This window comes from Salvelinus alpinus, chromosome 10 (assembly GCF_045679555.1).
Source record: "Salvelinus alpinus chromosome 10, SLU_Salpinus.1, whole genome shotgun sequence".
In the NCBI taxonomy this organism is placed as follows: domain Eukaryota; kingdom Metazoa; phylum Chordata; class Actinopteri; order Salmoniformes; family Salmonidae; genus Salvelinus; species Salvelinus alpinus.
In genome coordinates this window covers 36236358-36262992 of record NC_092095.1, presented here as the reverse complement: position 1 = coordinate 36262992, position 26635 = coordinate 36236358, and the positions used below count along the sequence as shown (strand labels likewise).

Below are 26635 nucleotides of genomic sequence, written 5' to 3'. Positions count from 1 at the left end.
CCACAGACTCAACGCTTTCAGTGTTGATTTGACACTCTCAGTGTTTTTTTATAGATTTTTTTATACTGGAGAATTTGCTGTCTACCTGCACCCAAAAATGATTACTGGCACCTATTTCAGACCAAGTCAAGCACTGTTGACCGCGTGTATTTATTGTATTTCATGCATTTTAATGTATTCGTAATGTGTTAAGATATAGTGATATCATCCTTTCATTATAACAATCTATACGTATTACTGCTTCTGAAGCCATACTATAAAATCGACTTCTACATATCCGTGTTGTCGTTGGGCTGAATCTCATCGCTCTCCTCCCTATTTCTATCTCTGTTTGATAAGAACAACTTCCACAAGATTGTCCTTTCAAGATCTGTAATGATCCATTTCCATCTCTCCAATATTAGAACGTCAAACCAAATGATCTCTTCCCTGTATTTGCGTTTCCTTTCAAAGTGGGAAACAATTAAATGACAAGTGGAGTTGTCCTTTGGAGTCGTTTCTCCACTCCTCCGTGTTGCTATTAGTAGTCAAAGTGGGTTATGCTGTGCTTGGTGCAGAGCAGAGCGGAGTAGACACAGTAATCAGTGATCCAGCGCTGTACGGATGAAAGCATGGTAATTACGCCACAACAGGACCCCTGGCTGAGCCCTGCGAAACTACCATAATTACATCTGTCAACACACCCTCTTCCTCCTCATTAGCCCAAGGGAAATGGCCCACAAGTAAATCATTTGTCATCTCTTTCTTGGAATGCCGGGTTCGAGTGGTAATGGGGTGGTAAAGGGGGGCATCCTCTCTACCCCCACAGTCATGGAGGGGTGGCACAAAAAATTACCTTAGACACCCATTATGCCCCGATGCTCCTCCAAACCTCTTCAGCTCAGGTCAACAGACGATTGGGCACCCACAATGTACAATGTCATTGGTGTGAGGTTTAGCTGAAAGGAATCCAGCACGCAGTGTTCTGCGTTCTAAATTGCACTCTATTCCCTAAATAGCACTACTTTTAACCAGAGCCCTATGGGCCCTGGTCAAAAGTAGTGCACTACAAGGGAATAATTGTTTAAATATTTAATAAGATTAGAATATTCTGTTCGTTTTTTTAATTTTTTTACCTCAAACCTCAAACCAAACAGCTTTTATTTGGTAAAGATGCTGTTTTCCCAAGGTCTATCTAGCTTTCCCACCAACAGAGAGAGAAGAGCAGGAGAGAAGCTGAAATACGGAGGCCATCTTTTCATGTGCCGCCTTTAGTATTCATACAGTGATGTCAGGCAGCGCATAGCTACTGTATGTCTGTGTCCTTGAGATTGCCCAACAGGGAGCTGGAGCCTGTAGCTTTTAGCATCAAGTCTTTCATTTCTGTCAGGATATAAAAAAATAAAAAAAGCTATCTGTGGAATTTCAACTAGGCAGGAGAGTGTGATGCTAACAAAGCACCGCTATCTAACTGAGGCGTTAGCGCGTAGAATGGAAAGGGCATTCATTTCTTTAGTTCTTCTCCAGAAATGCCGTTTCAAATAACACGGCTCGGCAACAGGAATTCCAGGTGATCTCACAAAATGTATTTGTAAAGCCAGGTGCATTTTAATGGACCATGCTAGCTAGCTTCATATTATGGTTGAGTATAGCAGGTATACGTTTCCATATCTTATGCTTCACATCTGTAGTCAAAGTGATTAGAATTTAGTTAAACCTATATAATCATCTCCCCTAGTCGGTGCTAATATAACTACTATGAAATCTCATAAAGAAAGAAGTTCATAAAAGAAGATAAGACGTCCATTAAGACAATCTACTGTGTCTCTTACAGCAGATCCTGGTATTATTATCTGGGAGCATCCCAAATAGCACCCTATCCTTATATAGTGTGCTACTTTTGACTAGAGCCATATGGGCCCTGGTCAAAAGTAGTGTACTATACAGGGAATAGGGTGCCTTTATGGACTCAGCCTCTGTCTCCTCTCTGTTATTGCTCCAGCCCTAAATGGCTCCCTGTAAGTGCTACACAATTGCATCCATTTCCATAGTAATGGGTGTGGATGTCAGTCATTGGAGTGTCATCCAGTGGAGATTCAGGACTGATTTCTGTGTAACACAAAGGTTTATCCCTTTCTTCTTCTCTATATTAAGATATATACTTATCTCAATGCAAGACTATTGAATGCAACTGTTGTATTGTATGAACCTTTGCAGTATGAAGGCATGGGAACATACAAGGGCTATGATTCATTTCATACAAAACAGAACTCGGACTGTGGAAAAATATACCGTAATACCATGTTTACCTCAAAAAATACAGAACAACCATGTTTTTTGGAACATTGCAAAACGGAGCCCATAAAGTACAAATGCCCAATGAACTGAAGTGCACTGATTCAGCTGGTTAGCTCTGGTTAGCGCAGGCTGCCCACCTTAAATGGAAACCAAAGTGTTTATTTGGAGAATACAAATTCTGTTGCACCCCATCATTACACATTCATGGTGCTTGAAGTGTGCTTGACTGATGGTCTCACCGAAATAACCAGACTCTAATCAGCCGAATATAAAAAAAAAACTATATTCTGTAATGAAACAATGGCTTTGTCTGTGTGTTACAAAATAGCCCAAATTCCAAAGGGTTTACTCATATCTTCTCTATTCTTCTTCTCCTTTTAACAATAGCCATGACTAATGCTCATGTGCAATTTGTCTTGTAAATATCAGATATTTTGTAAACGTTAGTAGTCTCCCCTTTGTTCATTGGCTTTCCCAGACTAATATGAATAGACAGACGGTAAAGGCCAGGGTCTTTTTCGGTGGAGCTGAATGTAGAGCTGGTATCAAGCCCATTATGTTGGATCTTTAATATAAAACAGAGCTTCAGGGGCAATTGCAGAACTCCTTCTATCTTTTCCTCCACCCTCTGTATCTCCAGGTTCTGCATGCCAACACTCCACACCCATACACGCACACGCGCACACACACACACACACACAGAGAGAGAGAGACACCCCGAGCGCCTCTTCTATAGGCCTCTGTGACATTCTCTGACTAGCATCAATAATATGTTGGAGAGGCAATGTAATTTCCTTTGAACATGGTCTTCCTCTAATCAGAGGCATTAAAGAATAGCCATGCCTGGAGGATAGAGAGGGGGGAAAGGTAACAGAGGGGGGCGAGAGTGAGAGAAATGAACGGAGTGAAGAAATAAATGTGAAAACAAAAACGGAGACCCGGGCGGCCGTAGAGGAGACTAGGTGGGAGGGAGTACAACCCGTAGCTCCTCAGAGAGAATGCATGGACTGCTGTTTCACTGTCTTGATAAGCTAGCTCTAACCGTAGAGACAGGGTTGTGTTTCAAATGGTGCCATTTGGTACGCAACCAGGCAGTATGTTCTTGTCCCTTTCCACTGTAGAGGTCACCCAGTTTTCACACACAACTCTTGTTCTTCTTCCCGTCTTTTCCCAGATGGACCATGACCCGAGGAACCCCATGTACATCTCTTCACAAGGCCCTCTACCCTCCACCGTGGCTGACTTCTGGCAGGTAACCCATAAAATGATCGGTGATGTCAGTTTGAATACTGAATAGCTCCCTGTGTGTTTATGCTCGAGACTTGCTGTTTCTTGTGGTGATATGAAGTTTGCGTCTATTGCATAACAATAGAGATGATCCTGACAAGACAATTGTCACGAAATCGTCTGTAAATCCCAAACGGTATGAGCTACAAACTCACAAGTCACCACCACCATGAGACTGTCGTGGAAACGACAATGTTGGTCGTTTGGCTCTACGACATCCACAAGCTTTAGGGCAGTCGTCTGAACTCTGTCGGCGGGCGTCCTCATTTTGAAGAGGTCTTCTCACCAAACGGACTCTCCGGGCCTAACCATTGGAGCTACGAGCTAACATGTCACCAATATCGAAAGGGGGAGCTTCACGAACACAAAGGTGTCGGTTGTTCTGCTCTACGACACACACACGCTCCAGGGGTGTCGTTTGAAGGTAACCCAGTACCAGGCTCTTGGTTTTTGTTGTTGAGTTTTCTTATGTCTCTCAGATATAGGACAGACACTTCAAAACCTTGTTCCTTATGATCTATTTTTGGACGGTCTGTTTTGCCATTTATGAATGTGTTATTCAATGCGTTTCTATGGGCTATAGCAGTAAAGACCAAATTCAGTGTTTCCTTTTTAAAAAGGGGGTCTCAAAATTCAAAATCAAATGGCTAAATGATCCATTTGAACCCAATTCCATATGTTAGCTCAGTAGATATTGCGATCTAAGGGCTTAGACTTACAGGGGTTAATGAAACTAGGAAATGTACATTTACTGCAGGATCATTTCATGTGTATTTTTTTTTTGGTTTGTTGCTATTCTGACAACCCGGCAACGCTTTGCTGCCTCGGATTTATGCCGGGTTGCCAAATGGTGTTATTATGCATTAATGTGAAATCACCCCAGTCATTATGAGAGCCATTGCTGCCATACAGTCGAGTTAATGCATCAGCTGTGGTACTGCTGTGTCTGTAATATGTAAGCATGGACCAGAGACACGCACAGGCTTCGTACCAAATGGCACCCTATTCCCTTTATAGAGCACTGGTCAAAAGTAGCACACTATATAAGTAATAGGGTGCCATTGGATACGCAGCCATTAGACCAGCTGGCTCCTTTACTCCCCCATGTTGAGCTGAAGGTACGCTGACAGTAGGTCCGTGCATGTCATTATGTAGCCTGTATTCATGTAATGCCACACAGAAGGAAAGGTTTTCATTATTGAGAAGGCAGATGTCATTTTAAAAGAGATGCTTGTTAATGGTGTTTTTCTGACGCAAATTGTGTGTGTGTGTGTGTGTTGTGTGTTGTGTGTGTGTGTGTGTGTGTGTGTGTGTGTGTGTGTGTGTGTGTGTGTGTGTGTGTGTGTGTGTGTGTGTGTGTGTGTGTGTGTGTGTGTGTGTGTGTGTGTGTGTGTGTGTGTGTGCGTGTGTGTGTGAATGCGTGCATTTGTGTGTGTGAGTGGTGTCAGGTTAGATGGTTGGTTTGTAACACAGCAATTATGCTTTTATCAAGCCATTACGCTTCCCTTTGTTTGAAAAGTGCACCTTGATTGAATACACCATTTTGAATGGGCTTTTGTTCATGTGCTGTTGTTACTCTTTAATGTCACATTTTTAAGCACCTCGTGAAAAAGTTGCTTACTGTTTTCTTGTTTGTTTGTTCTTTATTTCATCAAGTGAATAAACAACATATCCATTATCCAAATCTAATTCAAACAATTTACAGCTGAATATTTGGCTTAGTTTACACTAAAACTAGCTTATCGTAACTTGCAAATAATTGAAAATCAAAACTACAGTATACCCAGAGAGATGGACTTTAAAAGATTGCAATAAGTAATGAGTCTTTCAACTTTCAATATTGTTACATTGGCCTTGAATGTACTTAAAAACTATTTCCAAATAAACTAACAGAGGTGCAGGAGACGAGGAGTCTTTAGCTTTGGTCTGTCTAATCCGCACTGGGCTCCTGCAGCTCTCTCTAATCCTCCCCTTCCTCCCTCCCTCCCTCCTTTCCCTCACTACGTACCCTCGTACCCCCAGCCCTCCACCTTCCCTCCTTTCCCTTACCTCTGCTCAACCATGGCCTCACCCTCTCCGCTCTCTCTCTCTCCCCCCTGATATTCTCTCTCTCTCTCTTTCTCCCTTTCTTATCCTCCCTCTTGTCTCTCGCTCCCCCTCCCCTCTCTCCCCCCTGCTATTCTCTCTCTCTCTTTCTCCCTTTCTTATCCTCCCTCTTGTCTCTCGCTCCCCCTCCCCTCTCTCCCCCCTGCTATTCTCTCTCTCTCTTTCTCCCTTTCTTATCCTCCCTCTTGTCTCTCGCTCCCCCTCCCCTCTCTCCCCCCTGCTATTCTCTCTCTCTCTTTCTCCCTCTCTTATCCTCCCGCTTGTCTCTCGCTCCCCCTCCCCTCTCTCCCCCCTGCTATTCTCTCTCTCTCTTTCTCCCTCTCTTATCCTCCCGCTTGTCTCTCGCTCCCCCTCCCCTCTCTCTCCCCCTCTACTCTCTCTCTCCCCCTCTGTTCTCTCCTTAGAGTTCAGGGACTAAGCCAGTCACAGTGAGGGTTCAAAGAGCTCCCAAACAGAGATTTTGACTTGGTTCTCTTTTTATTCTCTGCTTGTGTGCTCAATAATGGAGTGGGGATGTCTAATCACGAAATTACTTTAGAAGTTAATTAAATAAAAAGTATTAATTCAATTAATTTGTTTATTCTACACTCTTAGAAAAAAAGGTTCCAAAAGGGTTCTTCGGCTGTCAACATAGGAGGACCCTTTTTGGTTCCAAGTAGAATCCTTTTTGGTTCCGTGTAGAACCTTCTGTGGAAAGGGTTCTACATTGAACCAAAAGGGTTCTACCTCGAACCAAAAGGGTTCTTCAAAGGGTTCTCCTATGGGGACAATCGAAGAAACCTTTTAGGTTCTAGATAGCACCTTTTTTTGTCATTAGTTTATAGGCAGGACCATTGTACTTTTTATTGCTCTCATAAAACCACTGTTTCTTCCTAATGGCCGCACTGGGCCTTTCTACCTTCCAAGGAGACATAAGATTGTGATAAGATGAAATTGAGAGAATCATTTGAGCTAGCTCAGTTGGCAGAGAGAGTGAGGGTCACACGGGGGCGCTCTGTGACTTCCTGTGATCTACAGTACAGTAGTACAGCTCAACTGATCACACGTCGGTGGCGGGGCAGACCAATAACGTTCCCTCACACAATCCTGTACGTCGTATAATAACGTATCTCTCCTGCTGAATGACTAACATTGATTTAGTTTCAATGGAGATATAGAAACATCAAGCAATCACAATGCATCATTATACATTTTTTCTTGTGCTGTCAATGTTCTGTGGGACCTTTCTGTGGTGCTGTATTAATTCCTACTGTATTAACCCCTACTGTATTAACTCATAGTGTAGTAACCTCTACTGTATTACCTCCTACTGTATTAACTCCTACTGTATTAACTCATAGCGTATTGACTCATACTGTATTAAAATCCTACTGTATTAACTCATAGTGTATTGACTCATACGGTATTAACTCATACTGTATTGACTCATAGTGTATTAACTCCTACTGTATTGACTCATAGTGTATTGACTCATACGGTATTAACTCATACTGTATTGACTCATAGTGTATTACCTCCTACTGTATTAACTCATAGTGTATTGACTCATACGGTATTAACTCATACTGTATTGACTCATAGTGTATTGACTCATACGGTATTAACTCATACTGTATTGACTCATAGTGTATTACCTCCTACTGTATTAACTCATAGTGTATTGACTCATACGGTATTAACTCATACTGTATTGACTCATAGTGTATTGACTCATACGGTATTAACTCATACTGTATTGACTCATAGTGTATTACCTCCTACTGTATTAACTCATAGCGTATTGACTCATACTGTATTAACTCCTACTGTATTAACTCATAGCGTATTGACTCATACTGTATTACAATCCTACTGTATTAACTCATAGTGTATTACCTCCTACTGTATTAACTCATACTGTATTGACTCATAGTGTATTACCTCCTACTGTATTAACTCATAGCGTATTGACTCATACTGTATTAACTCCTACTGTATTAACTCATAGCGTATTGACTCATACTGTATTAAAATCCTACTGTATTAACTCATACTGTATTGACTCATAGTGTATTACCGCCAACTGTATTGACTCCTACTCTATTAACTCCTACTCTATTGACTCATAGTTTATTGACTCCTACTGTATTAACTCATACTGTATTGACTCATAGTGTATTACCACCTACTGTATTCACTTTTACTGTATTAACTCCTACTGTATTAACTCCTACTGCATTAGCGCCAGCTGTATTGACTACTACTGTATTAACTCACTCCGACTGTATTAACTCCTACTGTATTGACTCATCCTTCATGAGTGCCCTGCCATTGTTAATATGACTAGATTTGAGCCCTCCTATGTTCCCTTGTGTCTTCAGATGGTGTGGGAGAATGGCTGTGTGGTCATCGTCATGCTAACGCCCCTGTCGGAAAATGGAGTCAAACAGTGTCAACAGTACTGGCCGGACGAGAGCTTCAATGTCTACCATGTTTATGAGGTAAAACAATGATCCTTGTTTAGGATGTGTTCTTTATTTGTTTAATATATTATTCATCTTCATTTTTTATGAAATGGTGTGGTATTGTCCTTCCACATATCTGTTTGGAGTTGATTTGGTCCAGGGGTGTCACTCAGTGAGAGTTATTGTACAGTAATTGATATGCAGGTAACTGCCAAAATAATAGAAAAACTTGAGTAAATGAGGGATACAAAGTATATTGAAAGCAGGTGCTTCCACACAGGTGTGGTTCCTGAGTTATTAAGCAGTTAACATCCCATCATGCTTACATGCAAACCTTATTGGCCAAGTTGCGTGCACTGAGCGTGCAAAACAAATGTACACATATATGTTACTTCATCATTTCCCCCACACTGTTTGCACGCGTGAGCGAGCGTCTGCGTAGCCAAGCGCTAAACTAGAACTTGGTTCTGTTTGAGACACGCCACGAGCTGCAAGTCCCCTCCTTATTGGATACAATCCCACATGGTTGCTTGAAAGACGAATGAGGAGATATTAATCAAAGATAACTAACTAAAAACTAACTAGGCTTCATTTTTATCTGTGGTTTAATCGTCGGAGTAGAGAAACACACGATTGTTGCAGAATTCTACAAAGAACCAGCTAAAAAAGGGACCATATTCATGATCAGGTTAAATAACAACTCAATGTTCATCTCCCATGACAAACTGCTAGCAACACCTATCTAGCTGAATGTCCATGAATGTTTCATGTGTGTTCTGACCTGTCCCCAAATGAATATAGTTGGTGTCGTGATCGCGTCTGGTGGGGATAGACAAAATCAACATGCACATGATGGTGCATGAGTGGTCACTGAATGGTTTGATGAGTATGAAAACAATGTAAACCATATGTCATGGTAGTCTCAGTCACCAGATCTCAACCCAATTGAACACTTATGGGACATTCTGGAGCGGCGCCTGAGACAGCGTTTTCCACCACAATCAAATTATGGAAGAATGGTGTCGCGTCACTCCAACAGAGTTCCAGACACTTGTAGAATCTTTGCCACGGTGCATTGAAGCTGTTCTGGCTCGTGGTAGCCCAACACTTTATGTTGGTGTTTCCTTTATTTTGGCAGTTACCTGTACCTGGTAATACTGTAGTTCTCACCCCAGAAATAGAATCACTAGAAGGGACATCTCTATTCAAGTCAATAGTGCCCTAATGGGTGTACCCATGAGTTTACTTGAGGGGAACGGCACCTCCGTACCTTCAGGCTCTGATCAGGCCCTACACCCAAACAAGGGCACTGCGTTCATCCACCTCTGGCCTGCTCGCCTCCCTACCTCTGAGGAAGTACAGTTCCCGCTCAGCCCAGTCAAAACTGTTCGCTGCTCTGGCACCCCAATGGTGGAACAAACTCCCTCACGACGCCAGGTCAGCGGAGTCAATCACCACCTTCCGGAGACACCTGAAACCCCACCTCTTTAAGGAATACCTAGGATAGGATAAAGTAATCCTTCTAACCCCCCCCCCCCCTTAAAAGAGTTAGATGCACTATTGTAAAGTGGTTGTTCCACTGGATATCATAAGGTGAATGCACCAATTTGTAAGTCGCTCTGGATAAGAGCGTCTGCTAAATGACTTAAATGTAATGTAAATGTTTACTTGTCAAATTGCCATGGCCAGAGGTTTTAAGCCTGTTCTGTTGATTCGATTTCTATTGTTCTCACTCCCTTCCCTTGTCTATGCAGGTGAACCTGGTATCAGAACACATCTGGTGTGAGGACTTCCTGGTCAGGAGTTTCTACCTGAAGAACCTGCAGACCAACGAGACGCGCACCGTCACGCAGTTCCACTTCCTTTCCTGGGTGGACCGCAGCATCCCTGACTCAGCCAGGATCATGCTGGACTTCCGTAGGTAGGCCACCTGTCCCCGTCTGACCAACGGCTGCTCCTTTTGTCTCTTGTAACTTTCCCAGGTTTTCCAGAACCCCCCCGCATGGAGATTTCCAGATATCTTGCTTATTCCCTCCTAATTCTGGGAATCTTCCAACCGGGATTTGTGGGAATTTGGGGAAAGTAACCGGGATTTTGTAACCTTAGGTGTTAGCTTGTGATATGATAACGTTCCTTTTGTCGTTGCCCTGCTTTCACTTGTCTACCTGTTCTCTCCGCAGATCTTTTCTCTTTAACTCCTGTAGAGAATGGGTTTATATGGTTGTTCCTGTAAGACTTATGTTTCTGCACTGCTTCTTTAATCGTAGGGCTGTTTTCTCTCCTCTGCTCATGCAAGGCAGCAAATTAACCGTCTTCATGGCACGGCCTGAACATTTTTTAAATTCAAACAGCCAATTAAATGGTAAATGTCAAGCTAAAAAAACCTGGGCAAATGGAAGGGAAAGCCAATGACTGTCTAACCTCTGCTCCCTTGTTCTTCATCTGACGTATGCTGGCAGAAGAGCCGCAATAGGCCCCCAGGGAAACACTCTGAAAGGAATGGGAAATCCCACTCCAAATAAGAATATGTGCCTTCAGATGTGTGGATGGATGGAATTCTATCCTCCTTCTTCACAATTTAGACCAGAAAAAAAACAAGTTAAGAATTGCTTTGTACTTCTGTGATTTTTTTTCTTCTTCTCATATTTGTGCTGTATTTAAAAACTGAAGTGCAAAAAAATGATGTCCAAGAAAGGCACTAGTTCTTTATCCTATCATCTGAAACCTCTCTGACCTCTACTGGTGCTGAAAGCTCGTACCTACACTCAAAAAAAATGCTGGGTTGTTTGGTTGACCCAACTGCTAGGTTGCAGACATTGGGTCACTTAGTTGGGTGGTTTTCTTTAAAAACTACTGGGTTATTGATGCTGGGTACTAGGTTATTGAGACATTTACTCTCATGGGTGGCCAATAAGATCTAGCTGAAAGCCACACCCTAATACGACATGCCTCCTCAAAATAACCCTTAGGATCACGTTAAAAAAAGACCCAGCTGCTAGGTCAACCCAGCATGAGAGTAAAAAATACCCAATTGATGGTTAAATGAACCAATGTTTTGGGTAATCCTAACACCCAACTTGTTGGGTTATTCACGCTACCCAACTGGCTGAGTCAAAATACTGAAGTCTGCTTCATGTTTTATAACGAATAAAGAACTCAGCTGTGGCGGGGCTTGCTCTCTTGCTGGTATGTAAGTCCATCTAATTGGAGAAGCTCTGCAGGTTAGAGAGAGCTCACCATGCTAAAAGGGTAATTGCTGTCACACTAGAGGTCATTTGGCATCCAGCTCTCTCACTACGGTAGCGAGCTCATGTAGAGGAGGTGAGTAGGATTAGCGCTCTCATGATAAGGTAGCCTTACCTGCGACTTCAAAATCAGTGTCACCTTCAGCCCATGAGGAAATCTCCTCTTGGTCTAATGATTAAGAGGTTGGTTTCCCGGAGCAGGCGACCAGAGTTCAGATCCCACCTTTGACCCTCATATCCCCACAATGCACCGCTCATGTAGTGGTTTTGGCCAACTAAGAAATTAGCGGTTGCCAGTGTCATTTTTGTGATGTTGCAGCTAGTAATATGAGCCCAGTTGCATAGTCACAAAAGTGATCATTGGAAACCGTGTCTCTTCAGCCAGGCCTGTGCACACGCTTTCTCTCTCTCTCTCCCTCCGCTCCTCTCACTTTCACTTTTCCACCCCTTTGGTTTGCATAATAACTCCCTCTCTGTTCACTCTCAAACTACTCAAAATGCCTGGTTTGTTTGATAAATTACCTGTAAAATGCATTTTATTTTCATCTTACTTTGATGACGTCTTTCTTTCACAAACAAATGCTCCTTCTCATTATTCAAAAAGTGTTATTCATTTAAATGTTCATTTTAAAATATGTAGTAAATGGAATATGTTTTTTTATAAATGTTATATGCATGCTAGGTCACAACAATTATATGCTACTGTATATCACGTACAATGCTAGTATTTAATAAATTACTGTATATAAAATTATAATATTCCTGTGTAGGTTTAGACATTTTTATTTATTTTTAAACGTCTTTGAAGTTTGAAAAAAACAGCCTCTTGTCTAAATGACCTCTGAGCATTTAGTGTAAAAAAATAATCCTAATAAAAATAAATAAAACAGGACCGATGTAGCCAGTAGTTTCCATGGCAACAGCTGGGTGTAGACGGCTAGTTGGCTCCCACTGTGTGTCTGTGGTGTGTAACATTTATAATTGTGCAAGGTTAATGCGTTGCGGATCACGACATCTTACCACCGCATCCATCACGGCAGTAAATACATGTCACAATATGGTGTTTTAAATTACCCTTCATTCATTCGTATTGTTCAACATGGAATACTTTTGCCCTCGTATTATTTTGATTGGCAAGGGGACTCGAAATGTTCAAACATGACTGAATTACAGAATTTTTGTTTTATCATTTTTTATTGCCTCTAAAAGTACAAACTGAATTTTTCCTGATTGTTGAAATACAGTAAGCAGCATGTAACCCTTTTTTGTGAGTCATCCACATGTTTGATTTGGTGATGTACAATATACTATATGACTTTTATCTAGTCAAATTTTGCAGATGTGCTCCAAAACATGTGCTTGTTTTGAAGTGTGACATTAATAGCAGACTTTCTTCTGTTTCATTACAGAAAGGTTAACAAGTGCTACCGGGGTCGGTCTTGTCCAATAATTGTCCACTGCAGGCAAGTATATTACAATAATTATAACCTTGTAACGATGCACTGGCTGAATGGGTGTCAATTGCATTACATGACAGACTGAGAATATACGTTCCACTACGTATTTATTTGGACAGGGAAGTGAAAACTTTTAATTTGACTCTATGTTTCAGCATTTTGGATTTGAGATCAAATGTTTCATATGAGGCTACAGTACAGAATGTCACCTTTTATTTGAGGGTATTTTCATACATCTCTGTTTTACCGTTCAGAAATGAAAGCACTTCATGTATCTCGCCCCCCCCATATTTGAAGGTGTCATATGTATTTAATTCATTTATATGTAAATTAAAGTAGTGACAATTTTTGTATTTGGTCCAATTTTAGTAGCAGGCAATGACTACATCAAGCTTGTGACTCTTCGAAATTGTTGGGTGCGATTGCGGTTTGTTTTGGTTGTGCCTAATAAATCATGTATTTGTTACTTTTATTGTAAATAAGAATTGAATAGGTTTTTAAACACCTACATTGATGTGGATGCTACCATGATTACGGATAATCATGAACGCATTGTGAATAATGATGAGTGTGAAAGTTACAGAGGCATAAATATCATACCCCCCCCCAAAGAAAATGGTAACCTCCCCTGTTATTGGGAATGGTGAGAGGTTATCTTGTCTTGGGGGTATGGTCTTTGTGCCTCTGTAACTTTCTCACTCATCATTATTCACAATTCATTTATGATGACATTTGTAGAGTCACAAGCTTGATGTAGTCATTGCATGCTAGGAATATGGGACCAAATACTGAACTTTTGACAATTTTATTACACATACAGTGAAAGTGAATTTTCCTAAATACTTAGGACATCTTCAAATGCAGGTTGCCATTTATTGGGATGACTCATGTACAGGAGACAGCTCTGCAGCGTAGTCACTAGCTGGCAAGGCCACAAAGTTATACAATTTGATTTTAAACCTAACCCTGACCTAAACCCTAACCTTAACAATACTGCTAACCTTATGCCTAACCCTAACCTTAAATTAAGACCAAAAAGCATTTTTTTTTTCATGAATTGTTACAATATATAGGCAATTTTGACTTTGCAACTGGCCCATCTAGCGGAAATCGCTCTGCCTCCAGGACAAGATTCATCCCAATAACCGTCAACCTGCCCTTCAAATAGGGGGACTAGATACATAAAGGGCTCTCATTTATAAAATGTGAAACAGATATGCACGAAAATACCCTGAAATAAAAGGTGACATTCTGTACTATGGCCTCATATGAAGCAATTGATTTCAAATCCAAAGTGCTGGAGTATGGAAACCAAATCAAATGTTTTAGCTTCACTGTCCAAATAAATACATAAGAAGGTATAGGAAGACACAGTTAGACACACAGTTACCTAAAATATTGATGTTTATATTTTTGGGATCATATTCACTGACCATACAAATGTGTACTTTTGGAAACCATATTGCACCAATATATTTTTCGTTTTGTTTAGTTAGTGAAGCTTCTCTCGTTATTTCATAGCAGGTAACTGCCTCCATATCTTTAATAGTGTTCACTCATGCACGAAGAGTTTCTGTCTGTCTGTCTTTGTGTCTGTCTGTCTATCTGGCCATAGCGGTCTCTGCCTGGTCTCTATATGAGAAACAGTGGATTAAATAAACAGTGGCGCTCCTCGTCTCACGCCGCTCTCTCGGTCTCTCCTGTTTTATTGGCTTTGCCTTTATTAGAGAGATAGTGAACGCCTTGTTTGCAATTAACATGCAGACAGATTGAATGCCCGGCAGGCACAAAGAGAGGCTTTTCATGTGCCTATCTCTGGTGGAATAGCAAAGCAGGCTCCCCAAAGCTGCTCTGCTAATGGCCTCTGGCCTCTCCACCTCTCCTCTGCTCCTGAGGTGCCTGTCTGCTACACGCTCACGCTGCTGCTGCTTTTGAAAGCTTTTGTCCCTCATAACGCCAGTTCCAAACCAGTCCTCTCTATAGAAGTATGTGGACCACACACACATGTATGTGTACACACACACACACACACACACGCACGCACACACACACACACGCACGCACGCACGCGCGCGCGTGCATGTTTTGTATAATTTGTTTAAAAAAATCTAAACTCTACAAATAAATATGTTTATATTTTTATAATGATGACAACTTTGTACGCAATGGTTATTACAGCTTTTATTAATATCTTATGTTCTTCAATTTAATATCATCATCAAATGGGTAATGTATGGTAAATAATTGTGGGTAATGTATGGTAAATAACTGTGGGTAATGTATGGTAAATAACTGCTATTTACCATACACAACCCATTTGTACCCGCGTGTACTTACACTGTACAGTAAGCTATGTAATATATATTTTGAAATGCTCTCCTCAACATTTGTATTTCCTCAGACTTTACAGCAATAATGCAAGACATTCTAAATGAGCTATTTCATTTCATGTAAGAGGCAAACACTACTGTTGTATTTGAGGGACCCGCTCTGTGTCCTTTCCCTACCTCACTAATGAGCGTCTTCTTCTCTCTCGTTACTTTGCAGTGACGGAGCTGGCAGAAGCGGAACGTACATTCTGATTGACATGGTCCTCAATAGGATGGCTAAAGGTAGGAGTCAATGGGCCTCTCCGTCTCGCACTCTTTCTGCTTGTGTGGAGACGTTGCCATGGCAATGGTGAAACGCCTCCATTTTCAGCCGAAGGTCTTGGGACGCATTAGAGGGTGACTGAGTGAGGCCTCTGCTGAAAACTCTGGGAGGGATCTCCAGAAAGGAGAAGAGAGGGAGAGAGGGTGAGGGAGAGAGAAAGACAGTGATAAGAGGGAGAGCAAAAGCATGGCTACTCATAACTGAAATTAATTCTCATAAGCATTCACAAAAAAACAACACTCCTTGACCTTAAGACCATGATTGTGTTTTTGTACATATTTATTTATTTGAAATTTCTTTTAAAAAAGGGTCATTTTTCAACTGTTTTTTTTTCAACCATCGTCAATGTCAAATTCATTCCCCTGTAAAGGGCAAGTTAATTTATCATAATTATACAGTATATATTCCATCTTAATTTGGCTTCTCACAAGATGCAAATATTGATATATTAATCGACATTCATATCACACAACCACCTTTGAGTATGTTTTCAGTAAATTATGTGCGTATAGTATGACCGATACGACCTCCGACGAGACATCAAACATGCAAAAGGACAATATGGGAGGAAGGTGGAATCCTATTACACCGGCTCTGAAGCACTTCATATGTGGCAGGGCTTGCGGGTTACAAAGGGAAACCCAGCCGTGGGATGCCCAATGATGCAGAACTCCCAAACGAGCTAAATGCCTTTTATACTCACTTCAAGGAAGACAACACTGAGTCTTGCATGAAAGCTCCTGTTGTTCCGGATGACTGTGTGATCTCGCTTGTCATGGCTGATGTGAGTAAAACTTTTAAACAGTTTAACACTCGCAAGCCTGCTGGGCCAGACGGAATACCAGGGTGCATTCTCAAATCATGCGCAGACCAGCTGGCAAGTGTCTTCACGGAAATGTTCAATCTCTCCTTGTCCCACTCTGTAATCCCAACATGTTTCAAGTTGACCACCATTATCCCTGTTCCCAAGAACTTCAAGGTAACCTGCATTAATGACTATCGCCCTATAGCACTCACATCTGTAATTATGAAATGCTTTGAAAGGCTGGTTATGACACACATCAACACCATCATCCCAGACACCCTGGACCCACAATTTGCATACCGCCCCAACAGATCCAAAGATGATGCAATCTCAATTGCACTTCACACTGCCCTCTCCCACCTGGACAAGAGGGGAAATAACTATGTGAGAATGCTGTTCATAGATCAGCGTTCAATACCATAGTCCCCTCCAAGCAAATCACCAAGCTAGTGACCCTGGGACTGGACACCTCCCTCTGCAACTGGATCCTGGACTTTCTGACCGGCCAGCCCCAGGTGTTGAGGGTAGGCATCAACACCTCAGCCACACTGACCCTCAACATGGGGGGCCCTCAGGTGTGTGTGCTTAGTCCCCTCCTGTAGTCCCTGTTTACCCACGACTGTGTGGCCACGCACGACTCCAACACTATCATCAAGTTTGCTGACGATACAATGGTGGTAGGCCTGATCACAGATGGCGATGAGACAGCCTACAGGGAGAAGGTCAGAGACTTGTGGTGTGGTGTCAGGACATCAACCTCTCCCTCAACATCAGTAAGACCAAGAAACTGATAGTGGACTATAGGAGAAAGAGGGGAGAGCACACCCCTGTCCACATCAACAGGGCTGTTGTGGAGAGGGTCGAGAGCTTGGCGTCCACATCACTAAGGATTTAACATGGTCCACACGAGAGTGCCCCTTCCCCCTCAAGAGGCTGAAAAGATTTGTCATGGGCCCTCAAATTCTCAAAGTTCTCAAGTTCTACAGCTGTTCCATCGAGAGCATCTTGACTGGCTGCATCACCACTTGGAATGGCAAATGCGCTACAGAGGGTGGTGTGGACAGCCCAGTACGTCACTGGGGCCTAGCTCCCTGCCATCCAGGACCTCTATATCAGGCGGTGTCAGAGGAAGGCCCCAAAAAATGGCCAAAAATTCCAGCCACCCTAGTCATAGACTGTTCACTCTGCTACTGTCCAGCAAATGGTACCGAAGCATTGGTTCTCGAACCAACGGGCTCCGAGACCGCTTTGACCCCCGAGCCATAAGATTGCTAAATAGCCATAAGACTGCTAAATATTGAATTAAATAGTTACCCAGACTATCTGCACTGACAAGACTATATATGCACACACTCACTTACACACACTACACTGACACTCTCACACGCACACACGCACGCACGCACGCACACACACACACACACACACACACACACACACACACACACACACACACACACACACACACACACACACACACACACACACACACACACACAAACACAACACACATACCGACACAACCCAAATACACATACGCACACACAGATACACACACTATTGCACATCATATGCTGCTGCTACTCTGTTCTCTATTTTACTTGTATTATTATCTATTCTGATGCCTAGTCACTTTACCCTGCCTTCATGTACATATCTATCTCAAATACCTCGTACCCCTGCACATTGATCTGGCACTCCCTGTATATAGCTCCATTCTTGTGTATTTCATTCCTCTTTTGTTAGTAAATACGTATATATATATTTATTTATTTATTTATTTTTAAATATTTTTTACTCTGAATCGTTGGGAATGGCTCGTAGAGCAAGCATTTCATGGTAAAGTCGACACTCGTTGTATTTGGCGCATGTGACAAATTTGATTTGATTTACTATACAACACCAGGCTCTGTATTGCATAATGAGAAATAACTCCAGCAGTGGATACAATAGATGTCCCCCTATGCCCCCCTGGCCTCCCACCCCTATCAGAGCAGGTCATCCGTACATCTGGCCCTGACCCTGGCCTCCTCCTTCTCTGTGTCTTTGGACCCTTGCTCTATAGCTTTGGTCTTAATGGGGGAATCAAAGGGCAGAGTCAGGGTAGCATGGTCCTGCTGGATGGAGGTCTTTCTCAGGCTGTCACACACATCCCTGTTCTGGGGTTCAGGCTAGAGGTTTGCGGTGGGGCTGGGGCTAAGGTTTGGGCTTGGGCTGTGGGTGTAGCTAGTGGTTGTGATTGGGACTGGGCCTGGGACCAGACCCACAAGTTTTTGTTATGTTGAGCAATGAGCAACCCAGAACATGAGCGGCCTATTCCTCTTTGTTTGGTGTGAGGCTCATCTGGTCTTGAGAAGTGTGAGGCCTTGTGTTCGCAAACAGAATGAAAAGCCCGGGGGGCCCAGACATAAAATCCCTCTTTCGCCTTCTTCTTCTTCTACCTCCTCCTCTTCTTCATCTTCTTCTCTCCTCCAGAGTGAATTGTACACAAGAATAATTTCACTCCGAAGCCTTTTATTGTTGGAGAATTTTCTCCCCTCTTAAACTTGAGAATCCAACACTTCTAAAACATGAAAGTTGTATTGGATCACTTTGAGCTGGGAGTCCAGCTGCATTAACCGGCCCCTTCTCTCCCTTCCCTCTCTCCCCCTTTCAAAACGTCTTTAAGGGCTCTGGGCTTTCTCTCCCTCTATTTCTTTTTTTGGAAGTGAATCTCAAATGAGCCCTCATGGTCCCCTCCAACTCGCCATTTATTAGACTCCCACAATAGTCTGGTTGTTGAAGTTATTCAAGCTAAAGGTGAAAGGATATTTCAAATTAGAGTTTATTGCACGTTGGCATTATTCAGTCTATTACAGCTACTCAGCTCACATAACTTGCTGAATTTTAAAATGACACAAAAACATTTATTGTATGGTGAAGGTCAACTATATCACATCTAACACATCTCTCATATTTTCCCACATCATACGAAGTATAGCAAATTGGCTTGCTTTTCCATTCATTTCCGATTATCTCAGACATCAGAATGCAAGCTTCTGAATCACAGTTGAGCATAGTGCAATTTTATGCCTGCTACTACAATGCATGGTTCTTTTTCAAGCAGGGCACAGTTTCTTTGATTGCATCATTGATTGTACAATATGCCCTGCCCCAGAAATATCCCCATGCATATATTATTCTAGTGAAAACAGTCAGTGGCTCCTTTCCAAGTCTTTCGAGGGATGAATGTAATAATTTTCAATCGCCATGCCTATCCAAAGGGAGCCGGTAGAAAGGAGATTGACAGATGTGAGCTGGATTACTCTGCTGCTTTGAAGTCAGTCCAATGTGCGGTCTGTTGCAGGTGCTAAAGAGATTGATATTGCCGCTACCCTGGAGCACTTGAGAGACCAAAGACCCGGCATGGTCCAGACAAAGGTAAGGTCCCTCGCTCTGAGGGAGGGAAGGAGGGAGTGGGGAGAGGGGAGAAGTGGGGGAGTTCATGTCATTCACAAAGAGGTGCATCTAGTTCACGGGTAAGTGCACAATGACATGATTGGTTGCTTGAAATTATCAAGACTATTTATTTATTGGAGGGGCTTTTTTTTTTTAAGATTCACAGTCAGTTCATATTCAAAATCACACATGAGGAAGTTTATGTCCACAGACACTGAGGGCTGGTTTCCCAAACACATATTAAGCCTTGTTCTGAACTTAAAAGCATGCTCAATGGAGAAACCCCTTTTGAAATAGCTTTTTAGTGCAGGACTAGGCTTAATCTCTGTCTGGGAAACCAGCCCTCAGAGTTTAAGATCTCCATGTGGAAGTAAGCTTAGCATTTGGCTTTTTTTTTTTCAATATCCAAAACTCATATTCTCCTACAAAAACTCCTGCCATACCTTACTTTATTAATAATCTTTAGACTGACGAGTTACCATACCCGGTCTCAGGGATGGCTAACTCTGGAAATCTCTCCGGTCTCCTCAGTGTTAGGTAAAACGGCTTTTAGTTTCTTTGCATCCCATGTATGGAACAATCTAGAGTTCCCTACAACTGGATGTTCTGGTGGCTCTCGGGCATTTCAAAATGTTGATTGGGGACCTCTTTGCTGATGAATGGGATTGTTTTTTCTTGAATGTAGAGGAGACCTGGGTCACACTTTTTACCCTCGTGTATTTCTCAGCACCAGTAAATCGTACGAGATTCTTTTCAACATTAATAGAAAGACCACGGTCTTGGGTTGAAATAGGGAGCGTTTTTTTTATCCTTATAAGCAGTGCTTAATTTGAGCCAAGCGGAACAGGATCCACTTTCGACTGTTTCGTTCCGGAACCTACAGTATTTGTCTGGATCCGGTACCTCTCGTGGCATTAAAAATAATTGTCACATTTTACAACGCTCTCCACAGTACATATTCCAAACACATTTTGATATGTCGCTCAAAAAGATATTTGTGTTTACTGGAAAGGGAGGCCTTTATAGCAACATCACAAAAGAGCTTGGGATTTGTTATATAGTGGCAATGTCCCCGAACAATACGGTTATAATGGAGTTGATAGTGACCAGGTGGATGAGTTCTTTCAAAGAATTCACATATTTTGATCTTAAAGTTATTACACAGCACCATCCGGATTGGGAGTAATAAGCACTGTGACAACCCCTATTGTCCCCTATTGTAATTTTTCATATATTAGTATTATATTGTATTTTGTAAATGATGTGTATGCAGGGTTCCCTTGTGAAAGAGACCTTGGTCTCAATGGGACTCCGTGTTAAAATAAAGGTAAAATAAATAAATACATGTAATTCTTGCTTGCCTCTAGAATTTAGAGTAGCCTCCTAACTCCCATTCCTCTTTTCTTAAAGGTTGAGTAAGTCAGAATTTTGTCCACAAATGTACCCACATTTATATTATATGTAAATAGTTTATGATTAGTCAATGCTACAGTATAATATCGTTATTTTTATACTTCTCCCTATTAGCTGAAATCGTATTTTTTCAAAGCTATTTTAGCTGTCACACTAGCTGTTCGATCCGAACAGATTCACAAATCATGGGAATTTGTCACGCTATGCAAACATTGCCTCCGCTCTGAGGCAGGTGTTGCTAGGCAACCCCCTGGACTTGCCCAAGCAGGCCCCAGCTAAAGCCAGTGTGAGAAACTTGCTAGAAAGCGTGTCTGTGATGAAACTAAATAAATACTGCACTCTGACCCACAACTTCTTTGCTAGATTAATGATAGTGTTGTTAGACAAAGTACGGAAATGGAACTTCAAATCGTGAAATAGTTTTATTGGGATTTGCAGCTGTTGTGGGTAAGTAATGAATCTGCTAGCTTCTGCAATAACTGAACGTTAACGTTACTCATCCTTTAACTAAAATAATCTAACTCGTTTACCTGGGAGTGAGGGAGGTTTGAAACATCTCATTACAAGCAAGTCGGTTCCCTGGAGAATGTGTGTATTTAAACGGACCATGCTCGCTCATCTATGAATACTGAATTATGATGGGCAGCGAAAGCTTTTTGTGTCGTTTAAGACGGCTCCATTTAACTCCGGAAATATCAATTAAGGCAATCAGGGCAAAATTAGGCTGTATCACGTTTATCAAAGTTGTTTACTGGAGACGTCCTGAAGTTTTTATTTATGTAAATTAAATGGATTTAATGCAGCTTTCGCTGAATCATATTTACCAGTTACTCAGGTATCTGATTGGAGCTTGTTAGGGAAGGTTTCATTTTGGCAAACGTAAATGTTAAAAGCCTTTCACTAAAACATCTAAGGGCAAATTAAATTACAGCAGAGAACTAGCAATATTATTGATGCTACTATGGTGCCTCACAGGTTCATCAAGAGCATAAATTGATTACATTTTTTTGAGGACAGCTTTTAGCTGTAAAATATATGCAACATTAGCTGTTCTGGTCTTAGATAGATGTGTTAAATATACTGACTCTATGCTCAAGAGCATGTCTCCTGTAACTTTGTGGGAAAGACAGAGGTTTAACTCCCTCCAGTGGTGGAAATGTGAAACCCTCTTCCTTGGACACCATAATGCCTACCGAGACAGCTTAATCAATATGTTCCAAGGTTTAAAGATTTGTGGAATTTCTTTAAAAAAATGTGTTTTAATTAACTATAGCTATTAAAGGTATTTTATGAAGACCTATACAAATAAGAACAACCTAAGCCAAAAAATATTGACATTACTTGTTGTAAAGAACTCCTCAGTATAGATTTTATTTTTCTCCGGGCGAAAATGTGGCAGGTTTTGTGTTGACACATCTGAAGTCTGATTCTTGCAAACGCCTACCTCTCCTCAGTGAGTTTATTTTAGCGCCTGAAGCCTGAGTGAGAGTTGAGGAGTGGAATGTGAAACAGTGCGTCTTCAGGGTGAAAAACGATCGGTCCTGTTGTGCTCCTGAGGGAGCACAGTGAGTCACACACATACACACGCACACACACTTGAGAGAACAGTTGATTTAAGCCTAGATTCAATCAGATCAAGCTTTAACCTGTGCTAGCTGACACCCGCATAGCTGGTGTTTTGGAGGTGTAAGTGCGTTAAAAGCTGTCAAATCGGTGAGTGGCTTCTCTTGTTGTCATTGTCATGAAGCCACACCCGTTCCACCCACTTTAGAGGTTCAGAACGAGAAAGTGTAGGCAATGGGGTGATTCCCCACGAAACTAGAACAAAGTGAGACCATGATTTTGGGGATTTTATTCATAAAAGGGGCCTTTGGAGGAAAGATTGAAGCATAATTAAGAAATAATTAATTGAAGTTGGAATATTTGTGACATTTTGGCCTTACCAGGCCTTCTTTAAGACTCCGTAATGTTTCATCTGTAGGTGCTACAAAACAAAAGTTGGTGTCATACGAAGCTTTACCACTTCCTCTGTAATAGTATTTTAGTAGTATTAGAGTAGTATTTTAGTAATTTCTTTAGTATGAATATTGAAAACTATAAACATGAATATTGAAAATCAAAAATGTTTGATTTGGAAAGAAATGGTATATATCATTTTTTCAATATATTGTTCAACAAGAGGTAGTTATAAAAAGTGTCACTCTGATAGGACTCACTGGCAGTCCTGTAACTTTACACTCACTCTCTCTCTCTCGCTCTCTCTCTCTCTCTCTACAGGAGCAGTTTGAGTTTGCGCTGACAGCCGTGGCGGAGGAGGTGAATGCCATCCTAAAAGCACTTCCACAGTGAAACCCGACACCGCAGCGCACCGCACCATGCCATGTCTCGCTGTCTAAACACAAGTTCCTCTGCCCACTCAAGACTGACATCTTGTCCATGTCCCAAATGGCACCCTATTCCCTACGTAGGGGGCAACATTTTTTTTTTTTTTACCAGGGCCTATAATAGGGTGCCATTTGGGACACATACCTCTTCTCCTGCTTTCTCTCTCCTCTGATTCTCTCTCTCTCTCTCAATCTCTCTCTTGGTGTACTTATGAATGTTGTGCCAGATACTTGACCGACCTGGTCTTCTTAACTGTGATGTATTCTGTTTGCAGTTGTTATCGAACATATGTTTTAAGATAACGTGTGTTCTCTCTCTCTCTTTGTGATCTGAATAATGTGTTAAACTTAGCATCAGATACTTGGTTATTGATGTGATGTATATACTATTGTATTCAAGGCCCAAACATCTGTGTCCTGTATAAAGAGAAGATGCTTAAGAGAATGATGTCGAAGCGGTCTTTACTATTTAAGTTCTGAACCATATACTATGACCCCGTTCAAATACAGTTGAAGTCGGAAGTTTATATACACCTTAGCCAAATACATTTAAACAGTTTTTCACAATTCCTGACATTTAATCCGAGTAACAATTCCCTGTCTTAGGTCAGTTAGGATCACCACTTAATTTTAAGAATGTGAAATGTCAGAATAATAGTAGAGAGAATGATTTATTTCAGCTTTTATTTCTTTCATCACATTCCCAGTGGGTCAGAAGTTTACATACACTCAATTATTATTTAAATTGTTTAACTTGGGTCAGACTTAGCCTTCCACAAGCTTCCCACAATAAGTTGGGTGAATTTTGCCCCATTCCTCCTGACAGAGCTGGTGTAACTGAGTCAGGTTTTTAGGCCTCCTTCCTTGCTGAGCGGCCTTTCAGGTTATGTAGATATAGGACTCGTTTTACTGTGGATATAGATACTTTTGTACCTGTTTCCTCCAGCATCTTCACAAGGTCCTTTGCTGTTGTTCTGGGATTGATTTGCACTTTTTCACCAAAATACGTTCATCTCTAGGAGACAGACCGTGTCTCCTTTCTGAGCGGTATGACGGCTGCGTGGTCCCATGGTGTTTATACTTGCGTACTATTGTTTGTACAGATGAACGTGGTACCTTCAGGCGTTTGGAAATTGCTCCCAAGGTTGAACCAGACTTGTGAAGGTCTACAATTTTTTTCCCTGAGGTCTTGGATGATTTCTTTTGATTTTACCATGATGTCAAGCAAAGAGGCACTGAGTTTGAAGGTAGGCCTTGAAATACATCCACAGGTACACCTCTAATGGACTCAAATGATGTCAATTAGCCTATCAGAAGCTTCTAAGGCCATGACATAATTTTCTGGAATTTTCCAAGCTGTTTAAAGGCACAGTCAACTTAGTGTATGTAAACTTCTGACCCACTGGAATTGTAATACAGTGAATTATAAGTTAAATAATCTGTCTGTTAACTGTTGTAAACATTACTTGTGTCATGCACAAAGTAGATGTCCTAACCGACTTGCCAAAACTATAGTTTGTTAACAAGAATTTTGTAAAGTGGTTAAAAAAACTAGTTTTAATGACTAAACTTCCGACTTCAACTGTACTTTCGAACTGCATCCTTCCGTCCTTGAGGTAACAGATCTGTATATGATTGGATCGGTGTAAGCAAGGTTATCGTCCTATTACTTCCACCAATCCAACCAATTCATATATGTGATTATTTTATTGAAGGTTGGAAGGAAGGATACATTCCTGAAGTATTTGAACAGGGCCGGTATGTGAGGTTTAGTTGTTCTCTTGTGCAGGGATTCTTGCAGCAGACTGTATTCGTTTGTTTGACATTGTTATGTATATGAATGTAATACCGGGAATATTTAAGCGTCACCGAAATATAGTGATTACAAATAGAGTGATAAATATAGCTTTTAACAATATGATATGATTAAGCTGAATTATATTGACATTGTTCATTATATTTGTTTTGTCCTTTTAATTGACAGAATATTGTGACATGTGGGCAGGTGAAGTCCATAGACGGGGTGTCAAATATACAGAGGGAGTCCAATCTGGCCCGCGCGTGGTTTGGGTGGGTGGAAATATTTGTTTTGGGGGAGGGGGTAAATAAACTTAATTCACTTTAAAATTACTAAAACTGTGTAGAAATTATAATGGACCTACACTCATACAGTTTCTTGACTGCGTCCAGCTAGCTAATAATCACCGAAATGAAAACTAGACAGTCAGGAAGATTAGAAAATTCCAAAAATGATGGAGGACTATAAAAGAAATGTGAAATATAACCAATTTTCAGTGCGGCTCTCTGGATCTCGTTGAAAACCAAATGCAACCCCTGAGGCAAAATGAGTTTGACAACCCTGATGTATAGAATATAAATGATTCGATCCCTGTAGTGCTATTAAAATGTTTACTGAACTCTTCAATGAAAACCATATATTTTGTGTGGAAATAAAAATTATATCAGATTGAAAATAAACCATAGAACGGTTGACCAGAGATTTGCCTGTCATTTTTTCCACTAGTTCTTTAGAAAACATTCAAAGGAGTACTTATGGTATTTGTATAAGGTCACAAGGCGAGACACAAATGCAGACACAGGAGGCGGATTGTAGAGCTCCGATATTTCTTATAACCAAGGGAGTAGGCAAAGGCAGGTCGGGGACAAGCGAGAGTTCATAAACCAGGTTATAGTCCAAACAGTACCAGACGGTAGGCAGTCTCGAGGTCAGGCCAGGCAGGGGTCAGAAACCAGATCCGAGTCCAAAACAGTACAAGGGGATAAGCAGGCTTGTAGTCAGACAAGGCAGAGTGATCAGGCAGGCGGGTACGGAGTCAGGACAGGCAATGGTCGAAACCAGGAGGACTAGAAACAAACAGAGACTGGGAAAAAATAGGAGCAAGGGAAACCGCTGGTTGACTTGGCAAACAAGACAACCTGGCACAGAGAGACAGGAAACACAGGGATATATACACCGGGGATAATAAGCGACACCTGGAGGGGGTGGAGACAATCACAAGGACAGGTGAACCAGATCAGGGTGTGACAATTTGATGTACAGTTAAATAAAAGATGGGTTCTTTTACCAGAGGGTGAGTGCACTGACTGAATTCCATGCCTGAAATTA

General features: G+C 41.6%; 1 protein-coding gene across 4 annotated transcripts in view; it reads left to right on the top strand.

Moving 5' to 3' along the window:
- Positions 1 to 25999, top strand: part of ptprn2 (protein tyrosine phosphatase receptor type N2) — a 247133-nt gene extending 221134 nt beyond the window's left edge. For 3 of the 4 annotated variants that reach the window (XM_071329112.1, XM_071329113.1, XM_071329111.1), the window contains 7 exons: positions 3452 to 3529; positions 8031 to 8150; positions 9869 to 10035; positions 12769 to 12822; positions 15364 to 15428; positions 19620 to 19693; positions 23402 to 25999. In XM_071329112.1, coding sequence (XP_071185213.1) covers positions 3452 to 3529; positions 8031 to 8150; positions 9869 to 10035; positions 12769 to 12822; positions 15364 to 15428; positions 19620 to 19693; positions 23402 to 23473 — 630 coding nt within the window. In that variant the 3' untranslated portion in view covers positions 23474 to 25999. Of the gene's footprint in view, positions 1 to 3451; positions 3530 to 8030; positions 8151 to 9868; positions 10036 to 12768; positions 12823 to 15363; positions 15429 to 19619; positions 19694 to 23401 lie in introns of those variants that run through there. The other variant, XR_011666471.1, reaches the window with a different exon arrangement.
- Positions 26000 to 26635: the final 636 nt, after the last annotated feature.